The 18656-nt window shown below is 38.5% G+C and overlaps 1 protein-coding gene across 1 annotated transcript in view; it reads right to left on the bottom strand.

Annotated features, from left to right (window-relative positions):
* Window positions 1-18656, bottom strand: part of GCLC (glutamate-cysteine ligase catalytic subunit) — a 51628-nt gene that overhangs the window by 10811 nt on the left and 22161 nt on the right. The window contains exons 2-8 of the mRNA XM_037842726.1: window positions 16598-16710; window positions 15825-16007; window positions 8385-8498; window positions 6344-6402; window positions 6099-6232; window positions 1484-1558; window positions 898-1014 (exon numbers count right to left, since the gene is read on the bottom strand). Of these exons, the coding sequence (XP_037698654.1) occupies window positions 898-1014; window positions 1484-1558; window positions 6099-6232; window positions 6344-6402; window positions 8385-8498; window positions 15825-16007; window positions 16598-16710 (795 nt within the window). The remainder of the gene's footprint in view (window positions 1-897; window positions 1015-1483; window positions 1559-6098; window positions 6233-6343; window positions 6403-8384; window positions 8499-15824; window positions 16008-16597; window positions 16711-18656) is intronic.

The following is an 18656-nucleotide window of genomic DNA, read 5'->3' as shown; positions in this document are numbered from 1 at the left end:
TAGTGAACCCTGAAAAGTATGATTAGGAAAAATTGTTTTTAAAAAATCCAGAGGCAATTTAAGGGTACAGTTTTTTTCTCATATAATTTAAATAGATATTTTCTAAAGCAGATTGCCTTCATTCTTATTAAGCTTGGAAAATAAACGTGAAGGCTGGAAGCAAAAATAAACCTATAATATAAAATAAGGCTATCAAAATTACTTATCCTTTATAAAGTTTATTTCTACTTAGAAAGCACATTCAATAACTTAGGAACTATTACATAAATACCAGAGCAGTGGTATTGTCCTGAGTGAAGACATCAGAATCACCTATGGGAGGCTCTTTTAAAAACATCTATGTGCAGGTCTCAGTCCTGGAGATATTTATTAGGTCTAGGATGGGGCCTGGATGTCTTTTTTTCAAAACCTCCACAGGTGGTTCTGATGCACACCTCTGGAGACATGCAGGTTTACAGTTAAACACCCAAGCAACAAGAGACACTGACCTAACCTTATTAGGTAAAACTTAACCCTTTTTTTGGGCAAAAGGATCTCGGACAACAGATATATTTTCTACAATAGAAAACATCACGAAGCATCAAACCCTTTTGGTAAAACCAGTCATCAGCACTGACTTTCAAGATACAGGAAAATGGCACAATTAATTTTAGAAGCTAAAATAAGTACAGATTTTAAAAAATGATAAAAATTAACTCCCCACCCAAACCAAATCACATTTCCCACATATTCACCCCAGAATACTATGAAGCCAAATACCAGAAACAAAGGCAGATATATAACCTGTGAATTTTTTCTCATACATGAGTAAGGAAGACTTCAAAATTTCAAATAGTTATAATAACCTCATTTTACCTGCTTGATTTAAAAAGGGTATTAAGGAAAACTCATTCCCACCTCCAGGCCTCTCTCCTCCCGAGTTCTATCATCTACAGATGCAGAAATCACTCCCCAGCGACAATCAATGTCTGACACATAGCCTCGGTAAAAAGGAGATGCAGCACTCAAAGCCATCTAAAAACAAACATAAGTCAGTGCCTGCAGGTTCAAAGTGTGACTTACATGTTCATCAAAGCTCCATGCAATTATTTACTGGTCAAAAAGTATCAGTTTATACAACCCCTACAGAGTTACACTACATCTTTTACCTGTGCTTATTTCCTTATAGTGAAATGCACCAGAAACTACTCAAATTCTTTGATCTGATTCATTCAAATCATCTTCTCTATAATGTGAGGACATGAAAGATGGGATAGGGCAAATGGCCAAACTTAAGCTTGACATTTAACACTTAAATGTTTTCATTAGTAACAGTAAACATCTATGGCTTAGACTCTTAGCTCATTGGCTCTATATGTGTGTAGTATTTACGGTAGGTCATTTCTGAATGAAGTCTTAATGACTTAAATAGCACACAGAAAATTTTGCACGTGTTATTTATTTTATACAAAAGTATTTAAAATAAGATGTAATTTCTACTTACGACAATTGGACAGATAGTGGCCAACTGATCATAAAGGTACCTGGCCTCAGATATGCTGCAGGCTTGGAAGGTCACCTGTTTAAGAATTGTAGGTTATTACCAAAAAAAATAAAAAAATAAAAAAAAATCAAATCATTGGCATCCTCTCAAAGCAGTAAAGTCTGAGAAGATGGGAAAACAGAGGCGAAAGGTATGTAATGGTGATTTCCTTGAAGATAACATTTAATATAGTGGTTTTGTTTAAAAGCTATCTTGGATGAACCTTGCTAGAAAATGGTATTTAATCCTTTTCCAATATATACAGATAACTAATATAAATAACCATATTCCCCCTAAGTTAAATAAGATTAAGAAGTCAGGAAAATAAAACAAGACAAAGATATATGGCAAAGTCTGGCAAAGTATTTCTTCTGCTGGCTTATTTCCACCTACAGCCTCCCATTCACTTCAGTTAGCTGAGGGATTATGTAAATTTTGGCTCAGGATAGGTTTCAGAAAATTCACAGGTAGTGGCATAGGGAATGGTTCAGATGGGGCAATACCAGGGGAAGGGAAATCAGCTGAAACACTTCAGCTATCAAGGAAAATAAAATGAGGAGGGCCAGTGGGAAGTGGTATACAAGTCAAAGCAGCAGACTTCAATAACCAGTGGTATACAGAAGTAAGGGGATCACTTAGATTTTAGTTTGGGTGTTCCTGGAATATACAGTAAGAGATCTGAGAAAGAGGTGCCAGGACATGGTGGGCTCATGAAGCCAGGGGAAAGACAGATAGAGAAGCCCTGTAAAGGCGGCTGTGTCTCCAGGGCTGATACCAAGAAGAAAAAATCTGAGCTGGAGAAATATCTGGGGATGATGTCCTAAATATGGGGAGATCACCCAGGAAGAGTACATAAGGACAACCAGGACATTTAAGAGTCAGTCAGGCAGAGAAAAAGATCACATAGTTGATGAGCACAAATACTCCGAAGCAAAAAAAGTCCAGCCCTTTTGGGAAATGGGGAAGGGGGCAAGGAACCCAATTTATGTTTGTATTAGTGCTTTTGTAATATAAATTTTAAATTGGGAACAGTTTTGAATTTCCCGTTATTGCTATTCTCTCTCTCTGTTACTGGTATCCAATCATGACATTTTGAATTTAGTGCTGATGCAAGAAATAATAAGTTAAATTAAGACTTGAAATAATAGTGGTTGAGTGAATGTTTATAATATGTTAAAATCCCAACCTGTTAGTTCCAATAGTTTTAATTTGGTCTCAGCTTTGCCTTTATACTGACAACTCCTGTCGGAAACTCACAAGTTTACCTGCAGAATTATATGCCATTTCATGTCAGTGCAATGACTAACTATAAAAAAATAATTCAACTATTTAGTGTCCTGAACTTTCTATAATTTCCATTTTAATACTAAAGTCAGTACTGTATTTTAATTAAAATGTAATAACTAACTAGCCATTAGAAATTAATTCAACATGAATAAGAGGTCATAGACATTATAGACATCAGTTAAGGGTTTCAAAGGATAGAGACTGAGAAAGACTGGCAACTAGGTCACTGATAACTAAAGCAGAGGCAGTTTCTGCAATGAGGTGAAGACTCAGAAATCAGTTTGTGGATGGTTAAAGATTAAATGCAAAGTGAGGAAATGGCAGATGGTAAGTGAAGTATTTATATATTTGACTGTTGTAACCCTACCACTAAAATGTAAGCTCCATGCAGGCAGGAATCTGTTTTGCCATTCCCTATCTCAAGGGCTTAGAGCAGTGTCTGATAAACTGGCTAGCGCTTAATAAACATTTACTAAATGAATCAGTGTACCTTAAAAGAAAAATGGCATCAAAGAGAACACAAAGGTAAGTTTTATTTTTATAAATTTGGTGAAATATTTGAAAAAACCATGACCTTAAAGGTCAAATTCACATGGGGATGAGATTAAAAATATCTAAACGTTCCCCATGTGTTATGACTAGTGTATTCTATTGAACCTGCATCTCTTAGTTTACTTAGGTCCTTTCTGTGGTTACTCTTAGTAATTTGTATGTGTGTGCTTGTTATTTTTGTTTGTTTTTTAAAGGTTACTATGATCAGCATTTTTTATCTCATTTTCCGACTGACTCCTCTTAGTGGACTGAGTATGTACTAGACAATTCACAGGCTAATCCTGGAAAAGTCAACTCTAGAAAAGCAAGCTTAAGAAAATCAGCAATGTAGATAAATTTAAGAATTAGCTTCCTTACTCTAGAGCTAATAGATTACCAAATCAAATAGGACATCACTGCAGACAATGGCTTCAGTGGGGGAAGGAAAAACAAAGAACTCTCACACCTTAAGGAGTATAACATGACAGCAATGGCTTCTGGGGTTCTTTTAAAGCATCCTAAGAGCAATATCACCAGGAAACTGATTGGCGGAAGGAGGAGGAATATATGAAATATAGATGTTAGAAGCCGAAATATCCAATCTAAAATTTAACTAGAACCCAGTTTTGAAGCTACATAATTTACTTAGAGGGGAAAAAAAAAACCTATCATGTCATGAACGTTAACTGCTTATTAAGTAATTCCTGAAAAGTCCCACGAGTCAAGAATTTGAATGTGATTAGAATCCTTTTTTGCTTTGTATAATAACCTTAAAAATTAACCTTAAAAATGGCTTTAAAACATTTTTTTCCCCAGCTTTATTGAAACAGATATAAAGCAGAGATTTCTGATTTGTGGAATTTGTCTCATTTGCCACACATCTTACATTATTTGTGCTAATAAATTTTATTTTACGTGCAGTACTGAAACTGAGGTGCTACACATCCCATTGGGAAAAGCATATGGCAAAGTTTAAATTGGATGAAAAATTGTTATTTACAGGCAATAAAAATGTTTGTCACCTACAATTTGGACACATTAATTTTTATACATATACATACACACACACACACACACACACACACATGGGCCTGTGCACACACACACGGTTTCAAGGGAAAAAATATCCTTTTGGAACTATATTACAGAAATTGTGCTGTCCCTGGCCAGAACACCCTGGTTTAATATTAAACCGAGAAAAGGCAATCAAGACACAGATACAATTTTAAAGCCGTGCACTGTAAGTTCTAGAGCTTAGTGGTTCTCTTTAGAAATATTTGTAATTAAGATAGGAAAGCAGATATGCAGTTAAAAGTCAAAAGGTCTCTTTTTTATGAAGTGTGACCATTTGTAAGGAAACTTATGGCCTATGTTTGTTTGTAAGCCATATACTTTATACTACCTGTGTAAGTCCTGAAAAACAGGAAAAAGAAATTATCCTTGGCCATTTAATTTAAACACATTCAACATAGAACCGACTCTGGCATTCAATTTCGATTATACAAACAGTTTTAAAATAAACAAAGCAGAGGTGCATGTGCAAGTAGTGTATGTGCTGCAGCTGTGTGAGATGATGGGAACACTGGGTTTCCGGCTGCTGTTGAGAGCCATCAGGCCAGAGGCCCAGAGGGGCCTAACACGATGGTTAGCTCTACCCTGCTCCAGGCCTTTAAGGGCATAGTTTCTAATCCAACTGAGGTCACAAAAGATGGACAAAACCTCCTTGGGCCATAACAAGAAGTCTCTTTTTTATATGGCGGTGGTGGTGGTAGTGGGGCTTTTCTTCCCCTCCTACTTTATCAATTTCATTTACCCTTGCATGGACGTTTCATGAGAATTTGCATTTTCTCCAACACCTTCCTCTCTTAGTTCTATAACATGATTTTAATCTAATTAAGAGTTAAAACAAATACTTCTGTTATTAAAGCAACAAAATAAATATTATCTAAGAGTCAGACCTAGGAGCTTTCACATAAGCACTTCTTTTAACCGATGAGAAAACTGAGGCCAAAAGAAGTGAAGGGAGAGCCCAAATACCCGAGTAGTGACTGAGAGTCAAAACCAGAATGCAAGTCTACATCCCAGCTGAAGGAGTCTATGCTCTCCTCCCCTTTCAGGTTCTAAGTAAACTTGGGTACAACTGCTGCCAGAGGCAGAGCTGCTCAGAGACCCCAGTAATTTAATCAGATCCAGGAAAAAATTTAAGTTAATAAACAGAAAAAGGCCATTCATACATCCTTTGTAACCTAGCCAGGGGCAGGACAAACACAGGCAGCTAAATATTTATTCTTTTTATAGTACTAGATGGCCTTGCATGAATGTGAAAATTTAAAGTCCAAATTATCCTTCCCTTGGATCACAAAATCATGGACATATATCCATCAGAGTTCATTTTCAGAAATACACAATTTAAGCGCTATTTACAACCTTAAAGTTAGACTGTCACTAGATGGCAGCAAACATTAGGCATGTAAAAAAGAAAAGACAGGCCACAGAATATTGCACATTTTAAGTTAATTAACAACTATCAACCTTTATGTTGAACTATAGATTCTGTAGAATTCTCAGTCAAGGGATAGCTTCCATGCAGTGAATTTATTAAAATAATTTCATTGGTTTTAGGAAAGAATATCAGCTACCATTTTCCACCTGTTTAAAAAAATAATTTTTAAAAAGGAAACACACATACATAAAGAATTCAGTACACAGAAATGGATGAGGATATTTTGCCTCTCTGTATGTACACTTGAAACAATACCTGAAGACAGCAATTGCCCATCCCAAATCCCATGGCATCCATGTAAATATGATCGGGCTTAGAAGCCTTTGCTGCCTCATCATCTTCAGGAAATGTTTCTATAAATGGAGATGGTGTATTCTTGTCCTTAAATACTGTATTATTAATTAAAAACAAAAACAAAACAAAACAGGAAGTAGTTGAAAGACAAGGATTAAACAACAATTCAACAGGAGTCCCACCCCACCACTTTGCTGTGGACTTACTTGGGACATTGATGACAACCTTCTCTCCTCTCCTATGTCGGATATTTCTTGTCAGAGTACTAAAGAAAGAGAGCCAAACATCACAAATTGGTCACCTGAGAACTATCAATGTCAAAGGAGAATTTGATCATATACAAGTAAATGGAATGAGATGCTGCCTCAAACTAATTCTCTAAGACAACCCTACAGAAAATCTATTTGGAGGGAGCTTGCTCACTGCCGGCTTCCACTGCTCCCTGTCACTTACCAACTACAGTTCAGGTGCTCAGGGTCTACTGTGGTCTGGCCTCACCCTGTTTCTAACACTTCCCACATTACCTCCAAAGACTGTAGTCAAACTTCAGTGCTCACTTTTCCCAGGCATCCCTGGAGTCCCGATCCCTTGCTCCTCCCTCCCCCAATCTGCAGCATTAACACTTCTCCTCCAGACCTGTGCTGCCCAACACAGAAGCCGCTGGCCGCACTGTGGCTACTGTGCACTTGGAATGTGCTTAGGCTGACTGTAAAGTTTCAGAAATGGATGGTGGTGATGGAAGCACAACACTGTGAATGTAATTAACAGCACTGAATTATCTGTCTGAATGTGGTTAAAAGGGGAAAATTTCAGGTCATGTATGTTACTGGAAAAAATTTAAAAGTAAAAAATAGGACTGTACAACATAGTGAACCCTATTGGAAATGATGGGCTATCATTAACAGTACAATTATAAAAATGTTCTTTCATGAATTATAACACATGTACCACACTAATGCAAGGTGTTTAATAATACGGTGGTATATAGGGAAAAATACACCCTATTGTAAACTATCAGCTATGGTTAATAGTACAATTGTAGTATTCTTTCATCAAACGTAACAAAGGTACCACACTAATATAAAGTGTTAGTAACAGAGGGGGGTATATGGGAATACCTTATTTTTTGCATGATTTTTCTGTAAACCTACAATTTCTCTAATTAAAAATTTTTTAAAATAATGTGTTGTAAGGGTAAAATACACAACAGATTTTGAAGACTGTAAAAATAAAGTAAAATTTCATGTAAAATAACGTTTCATATATATTAGGTTAAATAAAATTATTAAAGTTGAGTTCACTTTTTTCCTTTTTTGATGTAGCTACCAGAAAATTTAAAATTACATTTGCAGCTCACATTATGTTTCTGCTGGACAATGCTGCTGTAGTCCCAGCCTCAATGCCACCTCTTTCATGAGGCCTGCTTTGACTCCCCCCAGTCAGAAGCAGCCTCTGTTCTCCACCCAAAGAGGATATCCAGCACTACCATCTTTTGACATCTGTCATAATTCTATCTTTTCTTACTACTGAATGTCTTTATTTTCCCCTTAAACATACTGTAACATATGAGAATGGGAACTTCGAATTTTTATCTCTTCAAAAAGATTTTGCAGACCTAAAGGAATGAACACTGAGATGTTCCAATGTCCCTAACTGAGTCAGGAGCCTAAGCTGAGGACGGAAGCTGAGCACTCAAGGTACAAAGCCAAGATCAGACTGGTGAGGGCCCCAAAGCAATTTAAAGCCCAAGAATTAAACTATGAAATAACAGGCCTAGAAAGTAATAGAACAGAAATTAGAGCATGCCTGCTATATAGCAGGTGCTGCACATATATTACCTTATTTTCAAGGTGTACAGAGGGGGCTAAGCAGTTACTGGCAGTAACTTAAGAGAGGGGGAAAGGGGTGGGAATAATTTAAGGAAAAGCTTCCCCATATAAGTATATACAGCACAAGGACTGAAAAGAATGTGCTCATTAAGAAGGAAGACAGTGACTAAGCTTTAGGTTTGAGTATACCTTGGAAGATGGACAAATCAAGCCTGAATACAAAAAGCAACTATCAAGTAGCCTTGGGTATACAGAGGTTATGAACGGGTATATGTCTGCTGTCTTCGCTGACTAATTAGGAAAGGAACCAGAATTCAGTAAATTCTCAAAAAGGATTCCTGGACAGGAATACTATACATTTGGAAGGCAGGGGTATGAGTGAGGGGCAATTTGCATTTAAACACAAAGCCATACTTACCTGAAACGGGGGTGCTTGTTTATTGCTTCATCTGGAAAGAAGAGGGACTTGGAAGCTCCTCCTTCCACTGGGTTGGGTTTGTACTCCGGCAGGGTGAACCCAGGACAGCCTAATCTACAACAAATTAAAGAACTAAATAGATGGGATTTGTTTTTAGGAATTAATTATGTCTCACCTTCACTATACCTGTTAAAAATACTTCAATCTATTATTTCCAACACCCCCCCCCCATACAGAGGGTCTAGTATGCAAATGTTTTGTAAATACTGTGCCTTCTGCAACCACTTCCTTGAACCTTTTTATCTTAGTTCACTAAGCCACTTTACTGATTTTATCAGAAAACCTCCATTCATTCAATATCTACTAACACTTAACTTACATCCTCCCCATCTCTTCATTTAATACCAAGGAGCAAAGAAGTTACCTCTCTTGATCATGTCAATTGTCTGGGTTTATGGGTTTCCCCTTTCACAGCTTCTGAGAAGTTCTCCTTTACTAGCTCTACACTCTTGGATTATCTTTTGATCCCTGCACACCATCACCCACCCCCAACCTCCTGATAGGCTTTGTCTGAATCTGGAGGGTCTCCTGTTTTTTGCCTCTGCAGGTCATCTGGTGAAATCCCTCAAGATTAGGGAGTAACTACAGTTGTCCAGACTCACCCCTGGGGCTCTCCTCCAGTCTGAAACCTAATCCTATTATCTTACTTGATCTAAAGAAGAGCTTTAATTCCAACACAGGAAAATGAAGTTCTGTATTTATCCCTAAATGTAAAGCTGAAATTCCAGATTATTTGCAGTGACGTTCTTCTGAGTTCAGTTTTAAGGTCAACATTAAGTGTACTATGAGGGAGGTCAAAGACTAACAAACTTAGGGAAAGACAAACAAGGGAGCCCTTGTTGGGGTTTTAGATCAGTGGTAGGAAAATGTGGCTTGAAGGCCAAGACTGGCCGTGCCTTATTTTCCACCCCAACTCTCTATAAAATAAAGTCCCTGATGGCTTGGCTCACATTGCCCTTGTAAACAACATCTGAATTTGCTGATCTTATCTGAGAAACAGTTCCCAGTTATAAGGGTTCCTGGGATTTCCTGAAGCTATTTGCATTATTTATTGTGGGGTCAGAAACCTTAGGAAAAGTTATTTAGGAGATTGCCACAACTTAGATCTGGGTGATTCCTAGGCTATTCAGAATCAGGTTGGATGAAGAGAGGAGGATGTATTTGTTTGGCGGGAAAGAGATGTTCAAACTCTTCCAACTCTGCTTTCTTTCCAGCCCAGTGCAGTCCAGCAGAACTTTCTGAACCATCCAATACCAACATGGTAGCCACTAGCCATGTGTGGCCACTGAGCACCTGGAATGGGCCTAGTGTGCCTGGGTAACTGAATTTTAAGTTTTATATAATTTTAATCAATTTAAATTTAAGTAGCCAGGTGACTACTGCTTTGTACAGTGCAGTTTCAGACTATGGAGTTTTGTCTCTTCACAGAGAGAAAAAGAATTCACTGTTTACAAGTCAGATACAGAGCACTTTCCCTTTGATACCACAATATAATAAAACTTTCTTTCTTCATTTACTATGGATGTAGGTTAGGCTCCTATTAAATAACTAATAATTATCCTTATTTTGTTACAAGCCCCAAAATACCCTCCTATCTTAAAACATATGGCTAGGCTATACAAAACAAAACAAAACAAAACAAAACAGATTTTTAAAGTTATTCCTCTCCCTTTATAATGTTTTAAGAAAAAGAAGCTACATTTTTAAAGAAAGGCAGCTATGTGATATGGAGTGAGTCATTCTCAGTTAAGAGACAATTAGGTTTAACCAAAAGCTTACGTTTGAGGCCTAAAGATAACTCTCCCCACCCACATCAACATTACACATTCCAGAATTTTAAAGTATAAGATAAAAGTTTAAGATAAAAATATTTCTGGTGTCACGAACCCTATTTTTTCTAATTTTGGTCAATGGAATGTACAATCCTCTTACATGTTAAAAAAAAAAAAAAGGAAAATGTAAAACAGTGCATTTTCTAGTTCAAAGTTGTCAAGTAACATCTGTAACCTACTGCTTGGCCGTCACTCTGTTATTCCAGGGTCTTCACAATAATTAGTTACACCAACAATCCTTGCCATTTCTTCTCTCCCTCACCAGGTTTGCTCATTTTGCCTTTTCAGATGTCTCCTGATTCATCTACTTTTTTTTTTTAATTGAGATTGTTCATATACCATACAATTATCCAAAGATTCAAAGTATACAATCAATTGCCCTGGTACCATCATATAACTGTGCATGCATCACCACATTTTTTTTTTTTTTAATTTTTAGAACATTTTCATTACTCCAGAAAAGAAATAAAGACAAAAAAAGGAAACTCAAATCCTCCCATACCCCAATCACTCCCCACCTTCATTAGTGATTCATAGTATTGATATACTGCATTTGTTACTGTTGATGAAAGAATGTTAAAATACTACTAACTGTAGTATATAGTTTGCAATAGGTATATTTTTTTCCTATATGCTCCTCTATTATTAACTTCTAGTTATTGTGTCATACATTTGTTCTAGTTTCTGAGAGAGATTTCTAATATTTGCACAGTTAATCATGGACACTGTCCACCACAGGATTCACTGTTTCATACATTCCTATCTTTTAACCTCCAACCTTCCTTCTGGTGACACATGTGACTCTCAGCTTACCCTTTCCACCATCTTCACACACCATTCAGCACTGTTAGTTATTCTGACAATGTGCTACCATCACCTCTGTCCATTTCCAAATGTTTAGGTTCACCCTAGTTGAATATTCTGCTCATAATAAGCAACTGCGCCCCATTCTTTAGCCTCATTCTATATCCTGGTAACTTACATTATATTTCATGTCTATGAGTTTACATATTATAACTAGTTCATATCAGTGAGACCCTGCAATATTTGTCCTTATGTGTCTTATTTCACTCAATATAATGCCCTCAATGTTTCTTCATCAACCCATTTTTTTTAAGACAGTTTTGTTCACACACCATACATTCCATCCTAAGTAAACAATTGATGATTCCCTGTATAGTCATGTGTTTATGTGTTCACCACCATCACCACTATCTATATAAGGACATCTCCATTTCTTCCACAAACAAAGAGGAAGAGTCAAAGAAGGTAAAGAGACAAAAGAAAAAGAAAAAAAAGAGGGGAAAAAAGAAAACAAAACAAAACATGACAGGTAGGAAGCAACAAAAGAAAAGAGAGCATTAAACTAAAGTAGAATAAAGAGTAAGACATCATCAATGCCAAGAGTCTCATACCCCTCCCCTATGTCCCCCTCCCCCCATATGCATTTAGCTTTGGTATATGACATTAGAGGAAGCATAATACAATGTTTCTGTTAATTACAGTCTCTAGTTTGCATTGATTGTATTTTCCCCCCAATCCCACCCTATTTTTAACACCTTGCAAGGCTGACATTCATTTGTTTTCCCTTATGTAAAAACATTTGTACCTTTTATCACAATCGTTGAGCACCCTAGGTTTCACTGACTTATACGGTCCCAGTCTATCTTTCCGCTTTCCTTCTGGTGTCCCACATGCTCCTAACCTTCCTCTTTGAACCATACTCACAGTCATCTTTGTTCTGTGTACTTACATTGCTGTGCTACCACCACCCAAAATTGTGTTCCAAACCTCTCACTCCTGTCTTTTCCTGTCTGTCTGTAGTGCTCCCTTTAGTGTTTCCTGTAGAGCAGGTATCTTCTTCACAAACTCTGTCACTGTGTGTCAGAGAATATTTTGAACTCTCCCTCATATTTGAAGGATAGTTTTGCCAGATATAGGATTCTTGGTTGGTGGTTTTTCTCTTTCAGTATCTTAAATACATCACCCCACTTCCTTCTTGCCTCCATGATTGATACTGAGAAATCCACACATGGTCTTATCAAGCTTCCTTTGTATGCTATGGATAGCTTTTCTCTTGCTGCTTTCAGGATTCTCTCTTTGTTTTTGATGTTTGATAATCTGATTATTAAGTGTCTTGGCATAGGCCTATTCAGATCTATTCTGTTTGGGATACGCTGCACTTCTTGCATCTGTAATTTTATGTCTTTCATAAAAAATGGGAAATTTTCATTGATTATTTCCTCTATTATTGCTTCTGCCCCTTTTCCCTTCTCTTCTCCTTCTGGGACACCCATGACATGTACATTCCTGCATTTCATGTTGTCATTCAATTCCTGGAGACATTGCTCATATTTTTCCATTCTTTTCTCTATTTGTTCTTTTGTGTGTAGACTTTCAGGTGTCTTGTTATCCAGTTCCTGAGTGTTTTCTTCTGCCTCTTGATATCTACTGTTGTATGTTTCCATTGTGTCTTTCATCTCTTGTGTTGTGCCTTTCATTTCCATAGATTCTGCCACTTGTTTTTTTGAACTTTCAATTCCTACCTTATGTACACCCAGTGTTTTCATTATATGCTTCATCTCTTTTGCTATATCTTCCCTAAACTTTTTGAATTGATTTAGCATTAGTTGTTTCAGTTCCTGTATCTCAGTTGAAGTGTAAGTTTGTTCCTTTGCCTGGCCATAACTTTGTTTTTCTTAGTGTAGGTTGTAGTTTTCTGTTGTCTGGGCATCTGGTTTCCTTTGTTACCCCAATCAGGTTTTCCTAGACCAGAACGGGCTCAGGTCTCAGAAGAAGGCAATAGTATCCAGTTTCCCTGAGGCTGTGTCTTAGAAGATTGACACACCCTGTGAGGTATCAAGTCACTGTGCTTTTCTGCCCAGCAGGTGGTGCCTGTCAGCCTGTTGCTCCAGACTGTTGCAAGGAGGTGTGGCCCACGCCTGTTTTCCCCTAGGCTCTGGGGTCTGGTTCTGAATGGAAGGCGGGTAGTAGAGCTTGGCACCATCTCTTTCCTCTTAGGGAAGATACACCCCCTGGGGAGATATCATTTGATTCGAATAGTCTCTCTGACTCTGCTGTCCCCACCCTTGTCTGGGTCAAAGCGCTGGGAACTGAAAATGGCTGAGGCTTTCTCCACTGAGTCAAAAAAAGGGACAGAAAGCCCCCCTTCAGAGCCAGTCCACAGCCACCCTCAGTTTCACCTGTTGGCCAGACATAGCACCCAGTCCTCTGGGCCCCCCCTCCTGGCACAGAGAAGTCTGCCAACTCTTTAAGGTCAGTCATCACTAAAAGCCTCTGTCTGCTTGTCAGGGATTTGTAGCTTGTATTGAGCAGTCCCAGTTTGCTAATTAAAACCTCAGTTGGAGCTGGGCTGAGGTATATTCACTTGTTCAGAGAGAGCTGCTCTCTATCACAGCAAGGCTTTGCAGTTAGGGCTGCCGTGGGGGAAAGGCTCTTGGCACAGGTCCGCAGTTTTTACCTACAGATTTTATGCTGCAATCTCAGGCATTCCTCCCAATCCAGGTTGGCGTATGATGGGTGATCAGTCACGGTTGTCCCCCAGCAGTTATTCCAGATTATTTACTAGTTGTTCCTGGTCATTACTTGTTCCAGGGGGACTAACTAGCTTCCACTCCTCTCTATGCTGCCATCTTCTTCCTCCTCAGGTATGTATCGATTCATCTACTTTTCCATCTCTACCACCCCACCCTCATCCAGGCTGCCACCATCTCCCGAATCGGTCTCTGTACTGGTCTAGTAAGCCCTGGCACCCACTGCACAGCCATGCTCACACTACAGCCCAGGTGAGGATTTCAAAGCAAAATATGATGCTATCCACTCACCCAACCTTCCAAAGACTTCCCAGTCTTTGTGGGGTAACAACCCAAATTCTTAACTAATGTGTTCCAGCCTGCCTGTTACCTGCCTGGCCTCACCGTACCCCCCACCCTCCACTTCATTCTCAGCATCCTATTCACATGGCCCAGCTTTTTTCCAGTTCCCAGAAGGCTCCATGCTCCCTTGGCTCACCCTAGGACTCTAAAAATGCTGCTTTCTCTCCCTAGAACAGTCCTCCGGTCCCCCCATGCCTATTAGACCCCTACTAAGGTTTGGGCATCACTCCAATCATCCTCCCTTCGAGGGGGAAGCCTTCCTTGCCCCCCCAGAGTGTGTCAGATATCCAGGTTACACTTTCTATGTCCTATATTTCTTCCCCATAGCCACTGCCTCAATTTTATATTCATTGGACTTGTGGATATTTGATTAATCTTTGTCTCCCCCCATCCCCATTAGACTATATGCTCCATGGAGGCAAAGACTGTCTTCTTTCACTCATGATTGATCCCTAGAAACTGCCTGGGCTCAGCATGGGGCAGGCATGCAAGTATCTGAGTGCAAGGCAGAGTCAATTAGTTTTACCTCCTCCTTCAATCATTAGGGCAAAGGAATGTGACAACTCCCTTCAAAGCAAACTTTTTTTTTTTTAATCCCCTGGAGGGGAAAGTGGGTTGGCCTGGACAAATGGAACAAAGAATCACAAAAAATTAGAGATGCTTCTCTAAACATTTGATGATTTGCTTAAACAAGATTTCAACTATTTAGATGTTACAAAGGTGATTTAAAAAACAGAAAATTCCCATTTAGGTGCCCCTCGAAGACTAATGGTATGACTCTGAATGTCTTTGTTCATTGAAGACATTTATCAGGGAAAAAAGGTATACAAACAGTTCAAAGTGTTCCAGACCAGGGATATCAACCCCCAAAGCTCTTTTGAACTCTGAGGAGGTTACGCATACTTGTCATAAATCTGACAGATATCTAGCACAGATAAATCAGATTTATGATTTCGTAGAAACTGTAGAACTGCATTCTTATGAATAATATGTGCATTATTTACATACTTCATTCTAAGCTAAGAACATAATTTCCGTGCTAATATTAACTTTTATATAGTTTTGTTCATAACTAGATTTGATGACAAATCCTATTCTACATCTTCTTTTCAGTACAATATCCAAATATGACCTAATGACTCATCTTGTTCATAAATTAATGTGCACTGTGAGCCCTTCAACTGGGGTCTATCTGATCTGACACAAATACCACCATTTACCAACATGCAAATGCTCCTTTTGAAAGTGCCCGAGGGAGCAATCATTAGTCAAGTGAGAAGAGCACTTGATGAGCAGTTGTAGGCTCAGCTACTCCTGACAGGATCAGAAATGCTTGGCAAATGTGCTGCTCCTTCCACCCTTATCTCACCCTCACCTGTGGCCGAAGCTGCTGATCAGTTACCACAGCCTCTGCCTTGGAGCCAAATGACTGCTCTCAGTGCAAGTGCTCCGGGCAACCACCATCCTGCAACTGAAACTAGCAAGTAATTCTTGCTTGCTAGGTCTAGCGTTTTAGTCTACAAAATGTGGTATATAAAGTATAAACTGTGTGTAAGGTATGAGAATTGCAGGGTGGAATGTTTGGGTCACGATTCATTCTTTTTAACTATGGTTCTGAAATGTCTCTGGGATGTTTTAATATGGTAACTAACCTGGGAAATGAAGTTATAGTGCAAAGAGCCTGATTCTCTTCTAATACAGAAGTAGCCTCCTTCCGACGTTTTCTCATGTTGTCCTCAACTGTGTTGAACTCGGACATCGTTCCTCCATACGGCTGTCCAGGGGTCCCCTCGATCATGTAACTCCCGTACTCTGGTCTCCAAAGGGTAGGATGGCTACAGAAGAGACAAATTTAGTTTCATCTTATTCTCTTGCTACAGTCTGCTCAGTTTTTAAATATTTTTAAAAAGTTGCTTAAAATAGACACCATTAGGTAAAATACAGCTGAGGACTCCTTTACCTTTCTCAAATGCTACTAATTTTCCATAGCTTTTCAACTATCTGATGGTTAGAAAGTATTAGTTCAAAATCAAGTTTTACCTGGCACCAGGGTTTGTGATCTTAATACTATGGCAATTTCTTTTCTTTATTTTTTTACAAAACCTGACATCAAACGGGTTTTATATTGAGGTTATTATTCTAAGTGATTTAAGGTATTAATGTATTTAATCCTGACACTCCATGAGGTAGAAACCCTCATTATACCTACTTTACAGATGAGAAAACTGAGGCACAGAGAGATTAAGTAACTTGCCCAAGGTTATCCAATTATTGATCGGAGGAACTGGGCTCTGAACACAGGCAGCTTGGAACCAGAGCCTGAGATCTTAACTGCTATGCCATCCTGTCTCCCATAAATCTGAGGTTAAGAGTCTATTCTAACAGTTTCAAAAAGAAAAAAACAAGCTTTTAATACACAACTTACTTTGGGTTTATCCTCTCCCCCTTTTCTTGCAGAGTTTCAAGAACTTCCTCTCCAGATAGGAACAATCGAACTTTTTTATTTTCATGATCAAAAGATACCAACATGTACTCCACCTATTCAAAAATAAAAGGGAGAGAAAGATTAGTATCCTTCAGACTCATGCGCAGCATGACCTTTAAAAGAAAAAGGCTGGGAAATGTAATGGTTGGAAAGGATCCACAGTAACCTGAGACAGCTACATTTGCTTACACTACAGCACATAATTGTTCGTTTGCATAATATGAAAACTCGTAGAAGATGGTCAGGCAACAGTGGCCATTGTTTGAGGACAAAAACTTTTATTCCTTAATACCTTCTTTCATGCATTCTACTTATCCTATAGAAAGGTCAAGATGCCCATTCTGATATATCGTACTTGAAAAGAGAGGTGTTTCAGACACAAGATTCTGTAAAGAGCAGTTTCAAGAAGACTGTGCATTTTAAAATTTATTTTCTCAAATGGCTTACTTTAAGTTTAAGAAAGTGGTCATCTAAGCATTATAGTCAAGGCAGATTATCCTTACTTACTGGCTGATTATTTAATAATCCCTACAAATTCCAATGTTGGAGGAGTTAAACCATAATCATAAACACATCAATGTGGAGAAGTTATTTCAAGGGCTTCAGTAATTCCGTTTTGGTTTATCAAAAATAATTTTAGACAATTTCCTTACTCTGAAACTGTATACAATTTACAAAGCAGGGTGCATTGGTGCACTTAAAACAATACCTGGTAGAATTCTGTTTTGAATCAAGAGCTAACTTCTAAAGTAAGACTTTCCTGGGCAGAGTACACCTAGGACCTGTTTTGTATTCCCTGAAATCGCATACTTTAATCATGATAGCGGGTGTAAACAGTGAAGATTATGAATTACTATTTGTGATTGTTATAAAAACACACATTATTACCCAAGTATAAGTGAAAAGGTAATGAGCTTATTCAAACACTTGAGAGCACCCTTTGCGCACCAAGAAGTCACTGTAGAGAAAAGGTGGCAAACTGATGCCCCACAAGGCAAATCCGTTCCCAGATATATTTTCCTTGGCCTAAAGTATTTAAAAAAAGTGGGGGAGCGGGGGCAGGCAACAGTATACTATCTCTTTGACATTTCTCTTATAAATCCAGATTCCCAGCCCTAAAAACAAACAGAAGCCCAGCAGTGCAGCAGCTGGGCCTGTGTCTTGCTATGGCTGAGGAGCAGCCGTGCTCTTTGGCTGGCATGTGTGCTCTGGTCTGCAGGCCCCCCCCCCCCCCCCCTGCCCAGGTCCATACAAGTGCTGGTCATGGCCTATACCATTATTTATGTGTACCTGCCTGGTCTTAGAAGGCAACCCACAATCCAAAACACAGAAACTGTAATGTTCAAGGAATTGTTTTGCCCTAAGAATTATAGATGGGCAAAAGGTTTCTAACCATAGGATGTAGCTTGGCAGGTTTGAACACAAAATTAACATTTATTTGTTGTCTTATTGATGAGTCTAAGCTCCCAATCTTGCTTCTCTATTAAAATTTTTAGTTCAAGAAATGTTATTGGTAAGACTGCTTGATTTAGGTCTATGAACCAGACATGTGAGTTTTGCACCTACACAATCACTCTATGTCAACTGATCAAAAATTGCAGGCTGCAGAATCTGAACTGCTCCTAATATCGTGTACAGACTATGACACTGTGAGCTAGCATATACAGATCCATGATTCCTGAGCAGAGCTAAAATATGACAGAATAGTAAATTTTAAGTCTCAGGATGAGTAGATAAAAAGATCATTAGTATGGAAAAAAAGTTTACCCTTTAAGGGGCATAATGAGCAAGGGTATGCCATAAACTTTTCATATATGGATCCTAATCTTCAAACCCGTCATACAGAGTAGGCATGATCAGTCCATTTTACAGATGGACAGAGGCTTAGAGTCTGAATAAATTGCCCAAAGCCACAAGCATTAGGGCAAGGATTTTTTTTTTTTAATCTTCATTTTATTGAGATATATTCACTTACCATGCAGTCATACAAAACAAATCG

The sequence above is a fragment of the Choloepus didactylus genome, chromosome 7, assembly GCF_015220235.1.
Source record: "Choloepus didactylus isolate mChoDid1 chromosome 7, mChoDid1.pri, whole genome shotgun sequence".
Taxonomy (NCBI): Eukaryota; Metazoa; Chordata; class Mammalia; order Pilosa; family Megalonychidae; genus Choloepus; species Choloepus didactylus.
Note: the sequence above shows the minus strand (reverse complement) of the source record. Positions and strands in the feature narration are given on the sequence as shown.